At 38.1% G+C, this 24,881-nt stretch overlaps 1 protein-coding gene across 1 annotated transcript in view; it reads right to left on the reverse strand.

Moving 5' to 3' along the window:
- Positions 1-21,445, reverse strand: part of ss (spineless) — a 120,746-nt gene extending 99,301 nt beyond the window's left edge. The window contains exon 1 of the mRNA XM_065238519.1: positions 21,000-21,445. Coding sequence (XP_065094591.1) covers positions 21,000-21,055 — 56 coding nt within the window. The 5' untranslated portion in view covers positions 21,056-21,445. The remainder of the gene's footprint in view (positions 1-20,999) is intronic.
- Positions 21,446-24,881: the final 3,436 nt, after the last annotated feature.

Raw genomic sequence — 24,881 nt, forward strand, 5'->3', positions numbered from 1 at the left:
GGTGTAGCTATCGGTTGCACCTTTGTTTACAAAGAAGTGATGATGAACTGTCAATGACTCGCACTTATTGCTGCTTACACTACACCGGTGTAGTGTAGTAAAAACGAAAACGACATAAGTTGAGAGCACGCAATAAGCTAATATGCGATATGCAATAAGCTTGAAATGCGAAGAAGAAGAAGAAGTTGATTGCGTTTTCTTATTGAAGTTCAAGACTAAATAGGAAGAGTTATTCTACAACTTTAAAGGTTAGTTGCCTCCCTAAGCGGACTCCCCGCATCCTAGTTCTTTTATTAATCTACTTAATGTTATTAGACTTTCTGAATTTTCTTATGCAAGTTAATTTGATGATTATTATAACTCATTAGTCTAATTTAATAAAAAAAAAAAATCTCTAATTCACTTAATCAATCAAAACCCATGCTTTATTAAGTACCTGCAGTTGTGCTTGTAATCTAAAATTAAACGTGTTTCAAGTACTTTGACCTATACCTGTTTATTATATCTTAGTTCGACCCAAGTGACACCTTCAAGTGACTAAAATGCTTCACTTTGAAGTTAGTTTCCTAGCTGATTTTTAAATTATATAGGGTATATGCTCCAACTATGCTCACACGCTTTCACTATGTTACACCACAAAAATACGTATCAGTATGTCACAATACAAGTACGCCACAGTGCAAATCCCGAGCCATAGTTCAAACATTTATCCCAAATCAAAATGAAGCACATATAAGATTAGTTACAATACCATGTACAAAAATGGTGTTTAACATTTTTCCTTGATTAATACCTCAATAGGAACAACAATGAAAACTTGTCACGCAAGTAGAAAGAGAACTGTTGGGCACTTTCTGAAATATTTCAATAGTGTAATTCCCTTGCAAACCCAAATAATTCTACCTGCGTAATAAAAATAAGAGTGATTTGCTGCAAAACCCGCCAGTATCACACCCAACGTCAGTGCCTATACGTAAGCGTAATACAACGCAGCTCTCAAACAAAGGAGTAACAAGTGTGATACTATCACTGCTAGACTAGATCTTTGGTTTTCTCATGCAGTGGTTCATCAGAGAGGGGAAGCTTAGTAATCCCCATCGCCTGCCATGGGACCTTTCTATCGCGGCATGAGCCAGCAACGCCGGCCATAAACCTACCGTCTCCAACACTCCACTATAAAGCATGAAATTAAGCCCGCCCACCAACAGCAAGGTGCAAAAACTAGCCAAGAGGAGGGTGTAACCATGATATTTACTGTTGAAACATTGTACATTTTTGCCCATTACCATAACGAAATTCATAGTTCACAACAATGAAAATCAATGGTCATCAATTGCATCACTGATTGTGAGAAGTTGCAGCTGATAGTGGATCGTATCCAGAGTTGGTGTTCTCGTAACCAAACGCTCTCCGAGTTAGTAGTTCTCCATTGACACTACTCATATGCAAAAAAAAAATAGACCGACGGGTTGAAAACCAATCCGAGAAAAATCGGTGGGTTTAACTCAGTGGGTAACGCGTTCTTCGGAGGATACCTGTATACTACATTTCGGTGATTATACTACATTTAGACTAATGCCTTGTTCAGGTTAAGACTAGAGCCCTTATGACATGTTATAATAACTATCAGCAACAATATGTCACCAAGAAAGCCTTATAACATGTTGTTATTCTCAATCTGGATAGCGTAAGAAAATAACTTGTATTACCGATAATGGAATGCGACCTGTATTATGGGCCTGTTCATAAACTACGTAGATAATTTTTTTTTTTGGATTCTTTTGGACCGCCTGCGTAGACAATTGTCCATACAAAATTTTTTAAATTTGTATGGGCCGTGGATAATTCTAGATAGAGCTGGAATTAGGGCGTAACAGCTTTTGTAAACAATGACTTCTTTTATGGATTTCTCGAACCACTTGGCTCTCCCTCGCAAATCGACATCACCATCGAGTAGGGGAAGTCTTCACCTATTCGAAGGATATGTTGGTTTGTGTAGGCGTGCATTGAATTCCTAGAAATCAACGAGAGAAGTCATTGTTTACAAAGGCTGTTACGCCCTAATTCCAGCTCTATCTAGAATTGTCAACCCCCCCCCCCCCTCCCTAAACTTTCTACGTAGTTTATGGACAGCCCCTATCATTGTTATTTGTTAACTCATTTCAATTCTAATGGATCAATGAAAATGCTGAGGTTTTGACAGAACTGTGGTGTGGCTACCACAGTATTTTACATTTGATCATCCATATACAGTAGTGCCTTGGCCACCTAGATTGATCAATTTATACATTATTTACACTAAACAGCGACGATTTTGTTTCCAATGGCAACACACTTTGTAATTCTATCATATGTTTAAAAAAGCTCTATTTTTGCTACTCACAAACGAAGATCATTGTTCAACCCTCTGAGAGAAAAACTGAATTTTAGTGTTCAGTAGCTGTCCGGTTGATGAGGGTTGTATAGCATTAAATAAGAATTGAATATTAATAAGAAGCAGGTAAATCATTATATCTTATGCGGTATCTCCACTCAACTAAATACGCAGGTTCAATGCTTTGTTTCATTCAACATTTCTATGTAAAGCAAGTGCAAGGCAAAACAGTCCCCGGGATTTTTTTGCTTTTTTCTGGTTTGGCGTTTAACTTTGCTTCGCCGGGTTCGTGATTGCGAGGAAATAGGTATCGTCTTTTCTATTGCCGCTTTCGTTAATTCGCCACTATACACGGTCAGCCAACGTTAATTTGTATAGATTTTGAAGACAAAATAATTGGGCGGAATTAGTGACTTTCAAATTACAAGATTTTTCCGGTTCGGCGGTAGTCTTCAGGCTATAGACACAATAGCGCGTTGCGTTTTGCCGACGTAACGCGTCTTGCTGTCAAATCATTATGGGTGTTTGATTAATGAAAATCATTATGGATGTTTGATAAACGTGCTCAACTTTTTGGCTCAGCTCTGGTACTATCTTTGATCCCAAGCTAATCGATGCACCCCTCGAAACATAGGAAAATCCCCTCATTTGATCTGTCAAACTTTCATAGCGAATCAAAACGAACATGGTATAGTACTAGAATTTCGACTAGAATGGGGTACGTTAATTGATGTACTTAGGACCAATAGGCTAGTCCAGTGTGAGCCAAATTAAAATCGTTAGCTTCCACCGGTTGGTTATAACATGTTATAAGGCTATCTTGATGACATTTTTCTTGTCGATAATTATTATAAAATTACGAATTACTTATGACTTTCAACCATTTATAACATAGCATAAAGTGGATGGAATAGGTACATCCGATTTTCGCAATTTTTATATAACTTATAAATAAACATCAAAATATCAACTTTTCATTGTGAGTAAAAATGCCTTACCGAACATTATTAAGTTAACAAAATGTTTATTATTACAACTAGCCTACCATTGTCAATTCAACTAAAAATTATAATTGACTTAACAAAAAAAATTATGATCCCACCAAAAAAGATTGTTGAAACGACAATTATATCCAGGGGTAGTGATAATTATCACGACTGTAGAATCAATAAACATTCCGGGTTGAAATCAACTAAATTGTTTGTTAACCCTTAGACAACAAACATGTGGGGACCCTTAGATAACAAACATCCATACCTCTCACGTAAAAGTCACGAGTTCAAATCTCACCCCCGAACAAGTCACGAATGACCCAAAAGTGTTAAAGTTATAATAATAAAAAAAAATATATATATACATATTCACCGTGTCCAATATATTCTCATACAAATTCAAACATCGATTATTTCACATCAGTTATTCAGATTTTATTAGTAATTGTGCTTATTGAAAGGTAATATAGTATGGATCAATTACAGCATATGCTTCGGAATAACACCGCCTTTAACCTTTTTGACCAGCTTCAAACGTTTTTCACACCCATCGCAAGCAGCACGCACGACTTCCATCGCCATTCGTCCCAAATTCGAAGGATTACGGCTTTAAACTTAACCAAAGTGAACACCTTGTGTTCGTTTATTTTTGATAGCATGTATGACCACACAAAATAATCCAAGGGGTTTAGATCTGGTGAACTGGGAGGCCATTCATCCTTGGCCAAAAAGTCGGTTAAATTTGCTCGACAAATGCAAATACTTCCCCATACCATCACGGAAGCTTTGGAACCGTGGAATGTTTCTGTCCCTATCTGGGATGTTCCTCGATCTACACGCCCACAACCTGTCATTTTGGACATTGTGAGACTGCTGCAGGACAAATAACTTTTCATCGGAAAAGACAAAGTCTCGTCCAGCGTGCCGCGATAGTAGGAGAGTTGCTCTTTCAAGCCGTTTCTTCTTGGAAGGTTCCGAAACTCCGTGAACTTTACGTTTCTTGAAAGCTTGGCATCCCAGGTCCTGCTTGAGTACATTGTGCATGGTCGATTTCGAGACATTGAGATCAGCGGCCACTTTACGTACAGAGCGTTGTGATTCGTTCCTGACGGTCTTAATCAATTGTTCAGTCCTAGCTGAACGTCTTCGGCCGGATCTTTTCCGGTCATCTAACGAGGAAGTCTCACGGTACCCTCTAATGGTTCGATACACAAAATCCCGCTTTACTCCCAGATTCTGCAAACTCTTGAAAATAGCGCCAGGGCGCTCTCCTTCCAAAAACTTTTTTATTACCACAGCACGAAATTCTTTCATCGTTGATAAAAGATGGATACTGAATGAAAATAAGCAAACAGAACCGTCAATGGTTTGTGTAAACACAGTGCAAGATTACACCAATCCATATAAAGTGTATGAACTGTAGCTTCACCACTACGACAAGATGAAAAGGTGTATGAGAATATATTAGACACCGTATATATATATATATATATATATTTATATATATATATATATATATATATATATATATATATATATATATATATATATATATATATACAGCCATTCCATAGCAAAACGATATAGTGGTTCTCAGAATTTCGTAACAATTGGCAGTTTTGTTCCTTATCGAAAAATATTAGACCCGTATTTTTTTTTTAATTTCTCATTAGGGTGACCATTTTACTGTTAAAGTGGTCCAAAAAATCGATTTTTTTCTATTTTTTCCAAAAATGGCATTTTTTTAAAAATCATAACTTTTAAACCATTGAACCGATTTGAATGACCAAATATCAAATGAAAGGTTATTAAAAATACTTTTCAGAAAAAATATAAACTTTTTTGAATATTGGAGTTTTGTATCGAAGAATTTTGATTGTATATGTTTTTTATGGTTTTCATGGTTTGTAGACAATGGGCGTAACACGTTTTTATATTTTTTTGTTTTGAAAATTTAGGCTATTCTACACAACATATAAAAAAATCAGCGATGTATTTGTCTTCGTTTTTGAGTAACGATTTTTTGAAATTATCATGTTTAGAAATTTCGCTCATTACTCCAATACGACTAGATTACCCTGCGTCTCCATTGATTACATAGCTGACATAGTCACATAAAGGGTGATACGGTCAAAATTTGGTCAATATCAACTTGACGTATTTCTTTCAATTTTGCATTTAAAAAACCTGAACACCCCTCATTTTGAAGGTGTGTGTGTGTAGAATGTTGCTCCTATTTTGATTTTGGAATTCACTCTTCAGTTGTCAAAATGCCGTCCAAGCAAGAAGAGCAGCGTATCAAAATTTTGCTCGCGCATCGCGAAAATCCGAGCTACTCGCACGCTAAGTTGGCAAAATCGCTAAAAGTTGCCAAATCAACCGTTACAAATGTAATTAAAGTGTTTGGGGAACGTTTGTCGACAGCCAGGAAGTCTGGATCGGGGGGAAATCGAAAACCGGAAGCCGCTGAGACGACAAAGAGAGTTGCCGGTAGTTTCAAGCGAAACCCTAACCTCTCTCTCCGAGTTGCCGCAAATAAGCTGGGTGTATCGTCTACAACCGTGCATCGAGCCAAAAAACGAGCCGGACTATCGACTTACAAGAAGGTAGTGACTCCAAATCGCGATGATAAACAAAATACGACGGCCAAAGCGCGATTCCGGAGGCTGTACACGACGATGCTGACGAAGTTTGACTGCGTGGTAATGGACGACGAAACCTACGTCAAAGCCGACTACAAGCAGCTTCCGGGACAGGAGTTTTATACGGCAAAAGGAAGGGGAAAGGTAGCAGATGTTTTCAAGCACATGAAACTGTCAAAGTTCGCAAAGAAATATCTGGTTTGGCAAGCCATCTGTACCTGTGGCTTGAAAAGCAGCATTTTCATAGCTTCCGGGACTGTCAACCAAGAAATTTACGTGAAAGAGTGTTTGAATAAACGTCTGCTGCCTTTCCTGAAGAAACACGGTTGTTCCGTACTGTTTTGGCCGGATTTGGCATCTTGCCATTACGGTAAAAAGGCCATGGAGTGGTACGCCGCCAACAACGTGCAGGTGGTTCCCAAGGATAAGAACCCTCCCAACACGCCAGAGCTCCGCCCAATTGAGAAATACTGGGCTATTGTCAAGCGGAACCTAAAGAAGACCAAAAAAAAAACTGCTAAGGGCGAGCAGCAGTTCAAGGCAAACTGGCTTTCGGCGGCGAAGAAGGTGGACAAGGTGGCTGTACAAAATCTGATGGCAGGGGTCAAGCGTAAGGCCCGGCAAATCGGATTTGGAAAAACGGAAGCCTAACTGAATATTTTTCCTGAATTTTATACTAATTGAACTTGAAAAAGAAATTTAATTTGATTTTTTAAATAAACGATTTCACCGATTTACACGCGTTTTCCCTTGACCAAATTTTGACCGTATCACCCTTTAGTCCATATCAATATCTACCATAAAATAGCTACCTAGACAGAGCACATGCTAAAATCATACGGAAAACTTGGTAGGCAAGGTGTTCGTTCGTAGGTACAATGCATGGTGGTATATTTAAGGATGAACTTAGAAGTGAAATAATCAGTAAGAATTCGGATGGGAAGTAAAGCCGTTGGTCCCCGGTTCATGGGTTGATGGGTCGATAGGTAGGGTTCAGGTGTGGGAGCTGCCTTCCTGGCACGTCGGTAGCATTGGTGCTCAGCATGGAAAACAAGATCGACGGAAAAAACAAACCAAAAAGGAAAAAAAATCAGTAAGGAAACAAAAGCTCTGTTAATCCAAAGATATTCTGTACAGCCAGTGTTTTATAAAAGATGAATTTTAAGTGTTCTTGTTGTTGTTTGTGGGTTTCAAATGCTTTAAAGAGGAATCTTACCCAAGCTCTTCAAGTTCATGCGGTGAAGAAAAAAGTGGAATTAGATGGCAGTTCCTTCATATGCAGAAATTGCTACCTCAAACTATATAAACCCGCACCCGAAGAGCCCGCCCATCCGGAGTTCCTGCTGTCAACAGACAAGGTAAATATAGTATTTAAAAAATGTATTTACATTGGTAAACATGAGTCAAACGAGCATGACGTCACATTATAGCATTCTGAAAACTTTGTAACGTCAGGCTCGAATGTAGTGTAGTGTTTACAGTAATGTCAAATATGTTTTGTTTTTAACTTTCATTCAGCAACTCAAGGAAAAGTTTCTAGAAATTCATGATAATAATGAGAAGTATTGCATTCTCACGACTTTACCTAGAAGCTGGTCAGCATATAAAATAACGAAGGAATTCGGTTTTTCTCAATATATGGCGGATCGGACCAAAACACTACAGGAGGACAAGGGGATAATGACGACACCAGGAAGAAAGCTGAGCAGTGCGTCTTTAGCAGAAGAAACTTTATCACTCGTGCGTGATTTCTATACCAGTGACGAAATAAGCCGAGCCTGTCTACGAAAACACGACTATGTTTTGGTTGAAGATGCTAATTTCAAATAACAGACTGTAGTGGTAATTTTTATACGATAGATTTTTTTTTTTAGTTCGTTTATTTGGCAGGCTCAAATGTTATAAAAATAACTTAGCGGAGCCGAGTAACATAGAATACCAATTTTGGTACTCAAAATACAAAAAAATATATATATATATATACAAACATATTTTATCATATGATTTTTCTTGGTGGCGATCGAAGCGGTGACAAAGCGGTCTTCTCCCGTGCACGCAACTTCTTTCTTTCCCGAATTTGTTCCTCATTTTCATTGAACCCGAATCGTGATCGCTGCTGCTGCTGCTGCTTCTGAACATCGTTTCCCGTTGCATGCTCTCTGCTACTCTCGTCGGTCGTCACGTCCATTTCGTTTTCTTCATTCAACATCTCCAACCCCGTGTCCGTTTCCTGATCGCTAATGACAAACGACGCACCTTCCACCACTACACCAGCATACGTACTGCTGCTGTTTTGTTTTCTTTCACTTTGCTTTCCTTTTTCCTTCAGTTGCTTCTCCGGTTCCTTCCGAGCCTTCCGCTTGGGACAGGAAAGCTTCCGGTGTCCGTCCGCTTTGCACAGAAAACATTTATCTTTGTTGCCATCATAAAAAATATTTCCTTTGCGATTGAAGAAATGTAATGACGTGGGGATTTCCTTCTTCACATCCATATATATACCTACTGTAGACAGCTGTGGGACAACTGATGTATATACGATAGATGGAGTAGATGAAAGCATAGAGTTGATAGTTCCGTTAGAGTACGGCAGTGTGAAGATTGCATATAGATATTAGAATAGCGAGCTAGAACAACTTTTAAGGAAGGTACAAATCGATTTTTTCATCTCTCTTTACCAAACTCCCCCTTTGGAGAGGGATGGTGAGGGGTGTAATATTCATTAACATTCTACCAAATTTTCATGTGCGTAGTCCACTTGTCCACTACAACAGCCGAACGTACGAACGAATAGGGTGACCATAGGGCATTTTAAGAAAACGTCACAAGTTTTTATGACTGTTTTAAATCAATAATTACGAAGAAACCATAAAGCCTACAAGGTTACTACCAAAGACACAAATCTAGGGAACTGCATGGAGAATGTTTTGTAGAACAACTAAATAAACAGAAATGAAAATTTTCAACTTAAAAACACTAAAATGTATGAAATTTTACCAGTTTTTTCGGTACTTTCAACATACTTTTCAATTTTAATGTATAATAATTAACTTTAATCGAGTTCTTTTCTAGAAAGCATTCATAGCTAAGACTTTAATCTTTCATTTGGTATGTTGAAATCAGAAAACCACATTAAGATTTAAAAAAATATAGCTAACCAAATTTGGCAATACAAAAAAACATAAAATGTTGAATAACTCACTTAGCACTCATTTCCGACCCTATGTTTCATGGGGATTTTTTCATAACTTTAGGAGCCTTATCGACCCTGAAAATATGTAAAACCCGGAACCAAACATATATATATATATATATGTTGTTGATTATGACCCAATATTTTGTTAAACGTGCAATCAATTTATCTGTACGTAACAGAGTTCTGAATGGTTCATGTTATGACAAAGTTATGACATGTGATAGTAATTATCGACAAGAAAAATGTCGTCAAGATAAGTTTATAGCATGTTATAACTATCCTGTCCAGTGGCACCGGTGGTGTAGTGGTAAGCGTGATTGCCTCTCACCCCAAAAGGCCTGGATTCAATCCCAGTCGGCGCCAACGCGATTTTCTGAGGCATAAAATCTCTGAGCACGCCTTCCCTCGGAAGGGAAGTAAAGCCGTTGGTCCCCGGTCTATGAGTTGATGGGTCGATAGGTAGGGTCCATGTGTGAGAGCTGCTTTACTGGCGTCGGTAGCATTGGTGCTCAGGAATCAAAAGGAAAAAAAACTATTCAGTTTGGCCAGCGTTTAGCTCTGCAGTCCGAACAAGGCACAACATAAATATGATTGTATTGCTCGTTAAAACTGAAAACCAAAAAGTGAAAACAATTGTTCAAAAAATACTTCTAAAGAAAGTTTTCCAGCATGGTGCTTGAGCAAACGGGTAGCAATTCATTGGCCAACATAAAAGTTAATAAAGGACCAGGGAGTATTTTTCGAAAAACTGGATCAAATAATGATTTTCTTACAAAGATAAAAAGTCTCAAAAATCGAATAGAATTGGTATCATTTTGCGCAGTATATTGCAAATTTGGGCCTAGGCGATATTCACTATAGAATCTCATAAACTAATTTCTGATGGTTACGGTCATTAAATTTTAGTTTTTCTGAACACGTCCAGTAGGAGCACTATAATAAGCAAAAGAGTTTGTTCGATTACTAAGTTAACCTTTCGTAAAATCATCCATATGTCACTATATAAAAGGAATGTTAAAGTTGGACGGGAGAGGAAATTTCGCTGACACAGACATCAAAATCAAAATAGCAAATCAATTTTTTTGATTGTCAGTTTTATTTTCCAATCCATTAAAACCAAAACTAGTAACTGATATGATTAGGATGTTATACTTGAAGAAAAATCTTCGTAGGGGTAAGCGGTGGGACTATCATCATCAACATTACCCGCCACACTTAACTTACACAGCTTTTTCAACATACGTGAAGTGCAGAAATGTTCATCCTCGTGTTTTTTTGTTTTTGTTTGCTAATCTGGTTACGATTTCATACTTAATTACCTCAAACCTTTGCAAGGGGTAAAAGGTGGGACCATCATCATCATCATCATCATTTCATCGTTCTAGCCCTTCGCCGTAATGATCTACGCAAAAGTATACTATCTGTACTAATGTGAAGTTTTCCCAGCTACAACTTTGCTCAAGACGACATTTTTATTCAACGTCAGAATAATAAGTGATTAATTGATTACGAATATGATGTTCTTCTGACACGCTCCATCAACCGTTCAGCAAGCAAAATTAATGTACTTAGCGCGAAGAATAAAGGGCATAAAATCCAGGCTACTATGTCATAAGTGCAAGATGTAGTGTTGCCCTGGAAGCAGGCGATTGATAATTTCAGAAAGTTATCGGCTTCGAAATCAATTGATTACTAATTACCTTGTCTTATCAAAAAGAGGTCAGCAGCAAAGTTATGGCTGATAAAATTTCACATAAGATCAGATAGCAAGCTTTCCTGTAAATCTTTATGGCGATGAAAACAACAAGTTCGCTTTTCCCATAGTAATTCCCATATATACTTCCAAGAGCCAGTGCAGTATGAGTTCGCTTCTAAATAAATTCGAATTATGTTAGAATAATCAGAACCTTTGGATTTGGAATCGATTGAGCTTGGTGGAGCGAGCTTAATCCATTTTTTTTAAATCAGATGTAGAATATAGATTCATGATGTCGAATTCGATAAACTTTTGTCCAATCAAATACATTCAAATTAATCTTAAGGCCAATGAAGTTAGCTATGATGAGAAACTGTTCCCAACTACCATTATAGAGTAAGGTGGGGCAAAAGTTCGACCTTAGTTGAAAAAAATAAAATTTCTCAAATCTCCAAGTATTTGGAATCAAACAAATTCTAAATACATAGGATCCCTAATTCAAGGTTTACAACTTTTTCTTAGTTGAAGATGCTAATTTCAAATAACAGACTGTAGCGGTAATTTTTATACGATAGATGGAGTAGATGAAAGTGTAGAGTTGATAGTTCCGTTAGAGTACGGAAGTGTGAAAATTGCATATAGATAGTAGAATAGCGAGGTAGGACAACTTTTTAAGGAAGGTACAAATCGGTTTTTTCATCTCTCTTTACCAAACTCCCCCTTTGGAGAGGGATGGTGAGGGGTGTTCCCCCATCCCCCCCCCCGCCACCACTGGCAAAAAGAGATGAAAGCCGACCGCTCAAGTACCAACGATGTGTTTGAAACAGTTCTACCGATTTTTTACCGCACTTCATCTACTCCATCTATCGTATAAAAATTACCACTACAGTCTGTTATTTGAAATTAGTATCTTCAACTATGTAAATCGTTGACTTCACGCAGAAGTTATACTAAAACATATAGTCAAAGAACTTTTTATTACAGAACTTTAATGAGTTTTCAGTCCATTCGTAGCTAGAACATTTTTTTTCAGAAGAGTGTTCAAAAGTAACTTTTGTCCCAACGGTGCACAGTGGGGGAAAACGGTCTCGTAATTGTACTTAATTATATACCACTAGTTTGAAGGCCTACAAGATACCTATAAAAAAAAGAACAAAAGATACAATGTATCGATTGGTGATAGGTATCGAATAACTCAAATAGCACCTATACATTGTAAAAATATCATTCATATTCGAAAACACCACTAATTTTTGTGATATTTTGGGGAAAAGATCTTCCAAACAAGTGCCTAAACAAAGATTTTTTTTTGCACAGGCGTCGAAAACCACAATACGGACTTTTTCTCCACTCGAACTTACTCTAATGAAATAACTGACAGTTAATTCAATGGCTGTAATAGATAGTTTTACCTTTGTAGGTTCCCCACGGAATAGATACTATGCATAAATGTTGTGTAGAAGTTAAGCGAAATAAATTTGGAAGCAGATTTCTGGATTTTGACGTAGGTAGGATGCATCCGGATCTGATACGGTGCGGTAAATTTGACCGTTAGACACGAGATTTAGCTGTCGCTTTGCCATAACGTATCAAATTCGGATGCATAGCATAGTTGTAAACAAACCAGCATTATTGACATGTCACATGACAGGTTTCCGAATCCAATAAATTTGACAATGTCGTCTTGAGGCAAGTTACCCAAGTTACCCAGTTTACGGTGCTATGTACACAGGCTAATCAAAACTGCTAACCTAACTCATACACGAACCATCTATTTTTAACATGATTGAACAGGTTTCATAAATATGATGAAAAAAAAAACATCAGCGATAAGAGAAGCTGAACTGAACTGGTTCATTGAATTACTTACACCTCTTTTGTTATTACCTCTTCTCATGAAGATATATCTGATGAGGCACAACAGGCGAAGTGAAAACGCGCAAATTTATTACCTATTGTTTACTTATTTTAATTTCATAATCTAGAGACGAATTAATGGATTCCAGTTATTTTGGATCATCACAGAATGCACAGTCCCGTTGAGTTGAACGATGGGCTACAGTTCGAGGCTTTGGCTTTCTCAATGGCCAGTGCTTTTTCAAATCCTTATCGGAGCTCAAAGCAAGTACTGAGCCAAATCCGATTAATGATATTTTCCATTGCTTGCCTTTATTGGAGTTCATGGATTTTAATGATGGTAACATATTTTTACCCCACATAAATATTGACTGGGTACGAACATACAGTTTCTGCGATAAATCAGTTTAACGGGATGCTTTTCTTTGTGCTTTCTAAACGACCGCAATGATGTAATGCTAATTTCTCATCACCGTCTGTACTTTGCAAATGCGTTTCGAAAAGTCAAAACCACGGCTCGGTATTTGTTATGATCAAGTAGGTATCGTTCAATAAACTTCGTTTGATAAAGGTTAGTATTCCGTGGTATAGTTTAATGTAAATGGACAATTTTAATTGCATCTCTGTGACTCAGTTTCGCTTTCTTCTGCAATGATTCCAAATCTAGTCATGGTGCATTTGTTTGCATACCATTAATGGCGGTGAGCTCCAACTCGGATTAACTTTTAATACCATCCCCGTTTGGATGATCTGCAAAAAGTTTGCTTAGAGTTGTGTTCATTAACTCCGAAGTCGCCATAAAAGCAACCGGACATTCTTGATGGGAATTTAATTCGAAAATAATACGCGATAGAGCTTACCACTATAAATAAAAAACGGTATTCTCTCCACTTACTTTTTGAAATGGCTGCATCTATGTTTGATTGACATGTGTTTGTTGCATTTTGTTTATTGTTCATTCATTGCTAAGATCCAAAGATAAGAGTCTATCCATAAACCACGTTGACAAAAGTGTCTTCGGTCCATACAAATTTCAAATATATTCTACGCAGGAGGAGGGGGATCTAAAGTGTTCTATCGTTCGAAAGCTATCTTTCAACTTGGAAATTCCAACTTAATGGAACGGCATCACTGTACACAGAACACACCTGAATAGACTGTAATAAAGTGTACTTCGTTCGCACCAGAAGAATGTTTGTAAACCATGTAAATCAATACATGTACCACCTCTCCTCTCTTTGTTAGAGACCCCTCTATGTGGTCTATGCAATTAATGAAGGGGGTGCTAGGATAGAATAAATTTGAATATACTTGATATACAATTACGTATGTATACACCATCAGTTAATAGTACCCTTTAAGGGGCAGACATTTGAACTCCACGGAGTTCATATCAATGACATTAGCATTACTTTTAGAAATTTTTTGTTTGCTCATGCGCACTTTATAGTGTGTATAAAGTTTTTTTTTTATTAAACAGGACAAGAGAAGAGTGCCTACATGATGTTATGTATACAGTCATAACTTTAGGAATGTTCACTTTATAAAACGGACACACTTTTCCAGCGATAACTTTTTTGTTTGTCTCTTTAGCTGGATGCTTTCTTCGGCAAGTATGAAGCTCTATTTCTAAGCACCAGCAAAGTTTATGAACAATGGACTTGAACCAGAACGTAGTTTACATATTACATTTACCATAAAATGCCATTAACAAAAAATGTCGTACTCATATCGATACAGCTGTGAATTTTAATTTTGTGTCAATTTGCGCCATTTTTTTTTCATTCTCGTTGATGATACCAACTAAAAAATATATTAATGTTGTAGAACAAAATAAGCAAACAATTCGTAAATTTTTTATGTTATTTTTCGTCCCATGTTTATCACTTTAGAAAACTAACAATTAAGTTCTAATAATTTTGATATTTATGAGTTATGAGTTTTACAAGCAATAATTTGAGCATTGCATAATTTTTTTTGGATCATGATCTTCACATATCTAGAACAAACAATACGAATACAACGTAAAATGAAGAAAATACGGGATTTTTTCGGTGTTCGTTTTATAATGTGAACACTCCTTATGAGCTAGAACTTATGAGGTCAATGGGTTTGGTAACAAAGAAAAGGAATGTTTGCTATCATCATATAATTAAAAACAAAACATATCTATGATAACGTGTTCTAGAACATAATGTAATCCATATTGATTTTCATAAAGAAGTTTTGACGCATGTGCAATACCTTCCTTCCAAATTTTTGTTTATTTGTAGGTAAACGAAAAACCAAAAAGAAATAGAAGAAGGCGTGTCTCGTCGCCAACCTGTGCGGTTTTTCTTATAAGGTAATGTGGACTGTTATCATTGCGCAATTGATCTTTTGGGATGATGTCATGTTCGTTTCATGACAGATAATCTTCCTAAGAGGTAGAATTAATAATGTTTTTATGGTATTAACTGATTTTTTATTAACTTCATAATCCTTCAGCTCTGATTAGTTATGCATTCGCTTTTTTATTTTTTGTTGTTGAACATCTATTTTAGGAAGGGCTACTCAGATCGATAAACTAAACAAAAAAGAGTGCGGTGCCGCTCATCACAAGTCGATCCCATTTTCTTACATTGTGCTTGAAATGCTTTTTTCCTCAGTTTGCTTTTGTGCTATGTGTAGTGACTCGTGTGTATTATGAAACAGTCCTAGGTGGAGGAAAACAACTGAAAGTTCACCAACCTATTCTAATCTGCGCCACTCTATTCTACTGTTCTCTTCTTTCTTCTTTGGCTAATACGTCTGATGTTGTCTGTTGTGATTAACCTCAACTTGGTGTTTTCAGTACATCCAGAGATGTTAATTAATAGCTTTCTAACTCTGTACCTTTTCTGTATTTGTGTACAGAGGAGTTCCATGTCCAAAAACGTCGATACAAATCCATAAATTTTGTAAAAATGAAACAAACATACAAAATGCAAACTATCGCCCTTCGCCAACTGACCCCCACTTGGTTGGCCTACCCACTTCCACTTACTTTGTCGTATTTTTGTTGATATCGGATTCTGATTAAATAGGCCAGGCCTGCTCAATGTACTGCCCGTAGGCATAATCCGACCCGCAACTTTGTGTTGACCGGCCCGCGATGAGATTCAAAAAAGAACTCGTACCCGGTCCATTGGCTGTTCTATCCAGCTCATGAATCCTGATTCTTAAATGTTTTTTTCTTTTATGAACAACACTTTTAACACCCATCGTCCATACCGCAAAATCGGCCTCAGCCTGACCGATCATTGTTCTGAAATGTAAATTTTGAAAGATCCCAATATTTTCAGAAATCTAGAAGCAGCATGGCTATGTTAATTCAAGTCAATCACATTATACACAAAGAGAATTGTTGTGCTACATAACTAAACTTGAAGTCATGTTCATTTTCATTAAGATAATCAATTTTATGAATGCCAGAGAGCTTCGTCACAAATTGCATAACGCATGGAGGAGGGGGAGGTCGAGCTTGCATTACTTATCGTTTCATATGAGGCAGCTGGTTAATGCAAAAATTAACGTAAAATATTGACCAAAGAACACAAATATTAAAAAGCTAAAAAAAATACCGCTAAATAAATCCACGTGTCCCTTGTATGAAAGCTTTGGGGAGCACACATTAACCTTTAACTTCTGCAAAAGCTGCAATTCAATTAATTACATTAATTACAGGTTTAGCTATATATTTTAATTACACCCTGCCGCCCGTTAACTGCTGTTTAAATTCATTAATAATTATGATTACAGTAGTAATTTCGTAAACAAAGTCCGTGAACTACATTTTCAGTACCATAAATTACATTTCGAGTACTTTTAATTTCATCAAGTACCGCAAAATAATTTTCATTGCTTTCATTTCTAATTTAAAATGCATTAATTACATTAAGTTAATACTGCTGCTTGCATTTTAACTCCGACACACCGATATCGTGTCGCTTGAACTTTCCATGATAAAAAAATCATACTGTTAAATGTATTTTTATTTTCAAACTTGAAAAATGGGTAGGAGAATGAGTTAGCGTTTCGTAATTTTAGGTTGGGGGATCTTGTCAACCGTTACTTATTGTTACATCGGGGGAACCAGTATCCAAAATCCGGATTTTTTACGTTACGTAATTTGTGTAAATTATGTTGTTGGTGTATTAGTCCATTTGCTTAGTCGTGATGCTTTAATAAAGTAATTTTATTCGTTTCTAAAGAAAATTCTAAAGAAAGTGAAGGGGAATTTATCATCATAGGAAATCATCAATCCTAATGAGGTGTGAGACTTTACCTTTCTAGTAAACATCACAGCTCAATGATTAAAATACGAAACTGCAAGGTAAAGTTCAGCACCTCGGATTACTATTTTCTCTCATTATAGTTAGCCACTGGTAACATGGTACACTTTCATCAATATTCATAAAAAATTGAATTGCTGCTGTAATGCCATTCACTGTTGATATGAACAATATGTCAGATAAAATTCAAATGTAAATTATCAAGCTACAATGCAAGGATGAGCTCAAATCGAATTTGCATGATGTTTTCTTTGTTTGGAAGGACTGTCAAGAATGAAAACAGTGGAAAATAAGTGTCGTTCAGCATTCTCAAATGAGAACATGGAATTATCTTTATGAACTGCGATGACCGATTATGAGATCAATAAGCAACGAGTAATCAAGAAAGTTTAATTTTTGAACAACAGGAACTCATCCTGTTGTTTCCATTATTTTATTGAGTAGTTTTTTTTTAAAACTTGAATCAAAAGTCTGCAAATCCGTGAAATAAAGTGGGAAAAAATACTGATATAAAAATTTCTATTCCACCAACAGCTATACACTAAGACATTTGGCACCGCGATATAAAAAAATTGACTAGTCCTGACATAGGCGAGGGATCTCAGCATTCGAGTTATAAATATCAGACAGCAATGTGTTGAGCAAATTGAATCAATATGTATACACATCAGATTTTTTTCTTTTATTTATTTAACGTCGGTCTCTGTTCCGCAATCTAGTGCCAATCACCGATGGACATCGATTGCCACCCATTGACGGCAATCGAATGTGCAGGAAGGCAACTTCCACATCTGCGTAGGATATCGCACCCATTCAACACACATGACACATGGGGCGGGACCAACGGCTTTACTTCCCTTCCGTAGGAAGACGTGACCATAGATTTTTATGCCTCAGAAAAATCCCACCAACTTCGGCTGGAATTGAACCCAGACCCATTAGGGTGAGAAAGCAGTCACGCTTACCACTACACCACCGGCGCCGGCTAACAACACATCAGATGTATGGTTGAAAAAAAAACACTTGAAACGAGCGCGTACATTTTTATTTTGTTATTAGTAGATATAAGGGTACCATTTCCCAGGATAAGACGAATAGTGACGGGTTTTTCGACAACCACTGCATCAAATTGGACGCAACAAGCTTCAAATGATAGGTATTATGGTCACATTAATCGTAATTGAATATTGGGATCGGTCAACTGGTTCCGGAGATATGGCTGAAACAGGTTTCGGCGAGCCCAATTGACCAATAGCTTTAAAGACCCATAATGCGACACATAAAATTGCATAAGAAAATATGCTCATTCGGAATAATAGTGAACAACGGCGCCGGTGGTGTAGTGGTAAGCGTGATTACCTCTCACCCCAGCAGGCCTTGGTTCAATCCCAGTCGGCGCCGCCGGGATGTTCTGAGGCATAACATCTCTGATCACGCCTTCCTTCGGATGGGAAGTAAAGCCGTTGGTCCCCGGTTCATGAGTTGATAGGTCGATAGGTAGGGTCCAGGTGTGGGAGCTGCCTTCCTGGCACGTCGGTAGCATTGGTGCTCAGCACGGAAAACAAGATCGACGGAAAAAACAAACCAAAGGAAAAAATAAATAAATAATAATAGTGAATGGTTCCCGGACATATTCCGAATACCCCGGGGAAGTTGACATAATGATAATCACATGAGAATTCAAAAACCTTGCCATTGTTGGTTTTATTATGCACATGTTTCGCCCCTCCCTCAAAAGCAAAAAAAAATGTTTTGTTCGATGGATAAATACAGGATTTTTCTTGATTATAGCAATGAATATCACTTAAAACTTGGTCTGAAAAATATCATTTCAGTTTCAATCAAAATCACTACTGTAGAACCCCGTTAGTATGAATAGCTAAAATCGCAATTAAACGGCGCTCATATTTAATTTGTTTAACTGGAACCGCTTCACTGGTGTGTAACGCCATTGGGCACCTCTGAAGAGTACTAGTTGAACAAACTAACGGGGTTCTACCAACTGGCGGAAACTAACGATTTTATATTGGCTCACTACTTGGCTAGCCTATTGGTCCCAAACAAATCGATTAAGGTGATACTCTAAGGAAGCCTTAGCGTGAAACTTCAAAGGCACAAATGTCAGCTTCCACAAAACATACAGATTTGAAATTGCTACTCTCTGTTTGTAGTAGCACAGCAAACAAAGAGCAGCAATTTCAAATTTGTATGTTTTGTGGAAGCTGACATTTGTGCCTTTAAAGTTTCACGCTAAGGCTTCCTTAGAGTATCACCTTAACGTACCATATTCTAGTCGAGATTCTAGTACACTATGTTTGTTTTGATTCGCTATGAAAGTTTGACGGATAAAATGAGGGGTTCGTGGATTTTCCTATGTTTCGAGGGGTGCATCGATTAGCTTGGGACCGAAGATAGTACGAGAGCTGAGCCAAAAAGTTGATCACGTTTCTTCGGAACCTTCCGGTCTTAGAGTTACCTCTATGGTTCTACGGTACGCAATAAGAATAGTAGCGCTTTTGCCCAATCAAAAGTGGTCCGTCTTATCCTTGGTTTACGTTTTCATTTTATTGTATACATACTTTTATCAACAGTCACAGAAGAAGTACAGGGAAACGATACTAACTAAAATCCTTAGATTCAACGGTCACGCACAATGGATCCGTTTGCGTTGCGTTGACGTAAATTTAACAGTTTTCAAGTTATCGCTAACGCAACACAACCGGATCTATTCCCAAGTAACATTGCAAGTTTCATTAATTTCAAAATAAGATCGTGAAAAGCCACACCGAATGAAAAGTTTGTTTTGATTTATTGTTTTGACGTTTTGTAAGTTCGGGAGCTACAAGGTGTTTAAGAATGATAACAACATGTTGTTAATCTATTGTGTATGGAAAATTTACAAGAATCTTGATGATTTCATATAGAACTGACTGTGGTCCGACTTACTCCGCTTGGCACTGTGAAAGTCTACATGTATTGTATGAAATACGCGTATCTGTTAAAAGATATGCAATATAACGGAATTAAAAAGAAATTACTCAAGTCACTCAAAATCTCTTCAGACAAAATTAAAAGATATTACCCTAATCTGCCAAAGGGATGAACACCTTCAAACTTGCCGTTGCCACTCCTATTCCTCTCTCATGCGTTTAGGCCAGGTGCAAGGGTATGGGGTCATTTTAAGCAAATTCAAAGGCAGTCTTGTCGCTGTATTTCACCACAGGGTAAGTGGAAGACAAAAAATACATTTTCTTTACCCGAAAAGTAACTATACTAACAAAAAACAGCATTGTAATATTCTGAAAGTTAAGGTCCGGTTCAAATCCTGCTCTTATCGCAATTTTTCACAAAATGTTTTCTTATTTTTAAATATAAACTAAATATCAAACTCAAAAATGAACTAAAAAAGTTGATGCTTTTTCTCCAAAATAAATGTGGTTATTTGGAGACATGCTGGACCTTCAATATAATAATATTGTATAGGGGGAGCTACGGCCTTATTCGAACGAGATCACACTAGGTTTTTATAAATTGTGGCATTTCAAACGTCCTTGATTACCAACACCTTCTTCCTATATTACATGCTTGTGATTTTATAGTATCTTCAGATTACTTATTTGATTTTCTATTCTATTAAAACGTTTCTCGTACCACTTTATTATTGCATATGTATTTTACTTTGTTGTATTTTGTGGCCTTTTAGATAATGCCTAATACATTTTTTTATAAATATAATGATATAAATATAATTTTAAAACTCTCTTCGAATATATTTAACTAGTCTTTTATTTGATTATATTTTTTCAATAAAAAAAACTGTTAGCTGTTTATCACCCATCAGAAAAAACTAAAAATATAAATTGTCGGTTGTCTGTTCAGTTATTTTCTAATTATAAATAAAGCATAACGAAATCATGTTCAAACTAATTCACCTTTTTCCATTGCGGCGTCTCCGTTTCGTGGCATATACCGTTCCGAGTTGACTCATGGTGGTTGAATGTGTAATTTTCACCTTAATTCAACTTTATTTTACAATTTCCACTCAATTCACCAATTTATTCACTTATATTAGCCAAAACAATTTCCTCTCACTACTTCACCACTTCTTCATAGCTTTTGGTATGGCTATGTTACTGTATAATTCACCAAATAATGTATTCAGATACAAAACCATATAATTAAAAATCGATTGCAGAAAAATACACTTCACAATACATACATACGAAAATGTATGCCCCAGGTTGTAACTACATGTAGCTCAATGAATGCTGGGTTAGTTGAATCAATATAGAGGTGTATACGCTACCGAGAAACGCGCCGCGGAACTACATTCGTAACTAACCTGTCGAGCACCGAACGCGAACTAAAACAAGGTAAATGAAACAATGCAGTTGAACATTCATTGACCACTAAGGGTATACCCTATACAGAAACGAATAAACCGCTAGAGAAAGACAACCCTACCTGTCCATTCTACTCACATGAGCATAACTATATTCAACCGACTATATTCATACGAATGGCTAAGCCCATTTAGAATTGTCATGATAAATGAAATGAATTTTTGCGTCTCGTTTGCTCCAACATGCAACTGAGCATAGCCAACAGGTAAGAGGTAAGAAAAAGATAAGCAACGGAAATAGAAAGAGAGCAAAGCGAAATATTCGGAGAGACTTTCAAGAGAGAGAAAAGTGGGCGTTGCCCTTGCGAAAGCATTGTCGAATTGAAGGTGAAATTTTTACAAAGTATGAATGAAAACTTGGAAAGATGAAGCTGAATTTCATAGTGTTGGTGCAATCTTGCTTCTATTTCTGTGATTGGTGATCTTGAAGGGTCCAATTTGTTGTAATACACTGCATAAACAAAAACAAAAATGGGACACGCCTAGCATCGCTCAAAGATGAATGCAATAGATATGAAAATAAATTTGAAGTTTGCATTCAATGTCTGACTATAACCTTGAACAAAATAATACCATCTTTTACTGGAAACACTTTTAAACAATGTAAAGCGGCATGACATACATATATTGAAACGAAACGGCTATTTCAAGCAACTTATTCGGCACAACAAATAACTGATCACTGTGGAAAATTATCACAAGAGGAGAAACATGTTACATGGGCAGCAATTGAGTTTAAGGTGAATCGTTGTGGAAACCTTAGTTATGATTGATCGCATTATCTCGAAATTTCAAGAGCACAAATATCGACTCTCACAAAACATACAACAACGAAACTGGAACTCCGCGTTTGGCTGCAGTGCAGCAAACAAGGAGTTTCAATTTCATGGGCGTTGTTGCAACGTTTGAGATTTGTGCGCTGGAAAAATTTGACCTGAAAAATCATCCGTTCATCGAAAGTTCAATAAATACTGGTGTAGTCCCATATTTTTTTTTAATAATGCTGTTTCTTGGGTACTACTAGATTCAAGTACCAGCCCTTGTTTAGAATATCTATATATATAAAAATGAATTTCTGTCTGTCTGTCTGTCTGTCTGTCTGTCTGTCTGTCTGTCTGTCTGTCTGTCTGTCTGTCTGTCTGTCTGTCTGTCTGTCTGTCTGTCTGTCTGTCTGTCTGTCTGTCTGTCTGTCTGTCTGTCTGTCTGTCTGTCTGTCTGTCTGTCTGTCTGTCTGTCTGTCTGTCTGTCTGTCTGTCTGTCTGTCTGTCTGTCTGTCTGTCTGTCTGTCTGTCTGTCTGTCTGTCTGTCTGTCTGTCTGTCTGTCTGTCTGTCTGTCTGTCTGTCTGTCTGTCTGTCTGTCTGTCTGTCTGTCTGTCTGTCTGTCTGTCTGTCTGTCTGTCTGTCTGTCTGTCTGTCTGTCTGTCTGTCTGTCTGTCTGTCTGTCTGTCTGTCTGTCTGTCTGTCTGTCTGTCTGTCTGTCTGTCTGTCTGTCTGTCTGTCTGTCTGTCTGTCTGTCTGTCTGTCTGTCTGTCTGTCTGTCTGTCTGTCTGTCTGTCTGTCTGTCTGTCTGTCTGTCTGTCTGTCTGTCTGTCTGTCTGTCTGTCTGTCTGTCTGTCTGTCTGTCTGTCTGTCTGTCTGTCTGTCTGTCTGTCTGTCTGTCTGTCTGTCTGTCTGTCTGTCTGTCTGTCTGTCTGTCTGTCTGTCTGTCTGTCTGTCTGTCTGTCTGTCTGTCTGTCTGTCTGTCTGTCTGTCTGTCTGTCTGTCTGTCTGTCTGTCTGTCTGTCTGTCTGTCTGTCTGTCTGTCTGTCTGTCTGTCTGTCTGTCTGTCTGTCTGTCTGTCTGTCTGTCTGTCTGTCTGTCTGTCTGTCTGTCTGTCTGTCTGTCTGTCTGTCTGTCTGTCTGTCTGTCTGTCTGTCTGTCTGTCTGTCTGTCTGTCTGTCTGTCTGTCTGTCTGTCTGTCTGTCTGTCTGTCTGTCTGTCTGTCTGTCTGTCTGTCTGTCTGTCTGTCTGTCTGTCTGTCTGTCTGTCTGTCTGTCTGTCTGTCTGTCTGTCTGTCTGTCTGTCTGTCTGTCTGTCTGTCTGTCTGTCTGTCTGTCTGTCTGTCTGTCTGTCTGTCTGTCTGTCTGTCTGTCTGTCTGTCTGTCTGTCTGTCTGTCTGTCTGTCTGTCTGTCTGTCTGTCTGTCTGTCTGTCTGTCTGTCTGTCTGTCTGTCTGTCTGTCTGTCTGTCTGTCTGTCTGTCTGTCTGTCTGTCTGTCTGTCTGTCTGTCTGTCTGTCTGTCTGTCTGTCTGTCTGTCTGTCTGTCTGTCTGTCTGTCTGTCTGTCTGTCTGTCTGTCTGTCTGTCTGTCTGTCTGTCTGTCTGTCTGTCTGTCTGTCTGTCTGTCTGTCTGTCTGTCTGTCTGTCTGTCTGTCTGTCTGTCTGTCTGTCTGTCTGTCTGTCTGTCTGTCTGTCTGTCTGTCTGTCTGTCTGTCTGTCTGTCTGTCTGTCTGTCTGTCTGTCTGTCTGTCTGTCTGTCTGTCTGTCTGTCTGTCTGTCTGTCTGTCTGTCTGTCTGTCTGTCTGTCTGTCTGTCTGTCTGTCTGTCTGTCTGTCTGTCTGTCTGTCTGTCTGTCTGTCTGTCTGTCTGTCTGTCTGTCTGTCTGTCTGTCTGTCTGTCTGTCTGTCTGTCTGTCTGTCTGTCTGTCTGTCTGTCTGTCTGTCTGTCTGTCTGTCTGTCTGTCTGTCTGTCTGTCTGTCTGTCTGTCTGTCTGTCTGTCTGTCTGTCTGTCTGTCTGTCTGTCTGTCTGTCTGTCTGTCTGTCTGTCTGTCTGTCTGTCTGTCTGTCTGTCTGTCTGTCTGTCTGTCTGTCTGTCTGTCTGTCTGTCTGTCTGTCTGTCTGTCTGTCTGTCTGTCTGTCTGTCTGTCTGTCTGTCTGTCTGTCTGTCTGTCTGTCTGTCTGTCTGTCTGTCTGTCTGTCTGTCTGTCTGTCTGTCTGTCTGTCTGTCTGTCTGTCTGTCTGTCTGTCTGTCTGTCTGTCTGTCTGTCTGTCTGTCTGTCTGTCTGTCTGTCTGTCTGTCTGTCTGTCTGTCTGTCTGTCTGTCTGTCTGTCTGTCTGTCTGTCTGTCTGTCTGTCTGTCTGTCTGTCTGTCTGTCTGTCTGTCTGTCTGTCTGTCTGTCTGTCTGTCTGTCTGTCTGTCTGTCTGTCTGTCTGTCTGTCTGTCTGACCCTTATAGACTCGGAAACTACTGAACCGATTGGCGTGAAAATTTGTATACAAGGGTTTTTGGGGCCGTGGAAGGTTCTTATGATGGTTCGAGACCCCTCCCCCTTCTGTAAGGGGGGGGGGGGGCTCCCATACAAATGAAACAGAAATTTCTGCATAACTCGAGAACTAATCAAGCAAATGGAACCAAATTAGGCATGTGGGGGCGAG

The sequence above is a fragment of the Ochlerotatus camptorhynchus genome, unplaced genomic scaffold (genome assembly GCF_037179485.1).
Source record: "Ochlerotatus camptorhynchus isolate MF236.1 unplaced genomic scaffold, CSIRO-AGI_Acam_v1.1 ptg000810l, whole genome shotgun sequence".
NCBI classification, from domain to species: Eukaryota; Metazoa; Arthropoda; class Insecta; order Diptera; family Culicidae; genus Ochlerotatus; species Ochlerotatus camptorhynchus.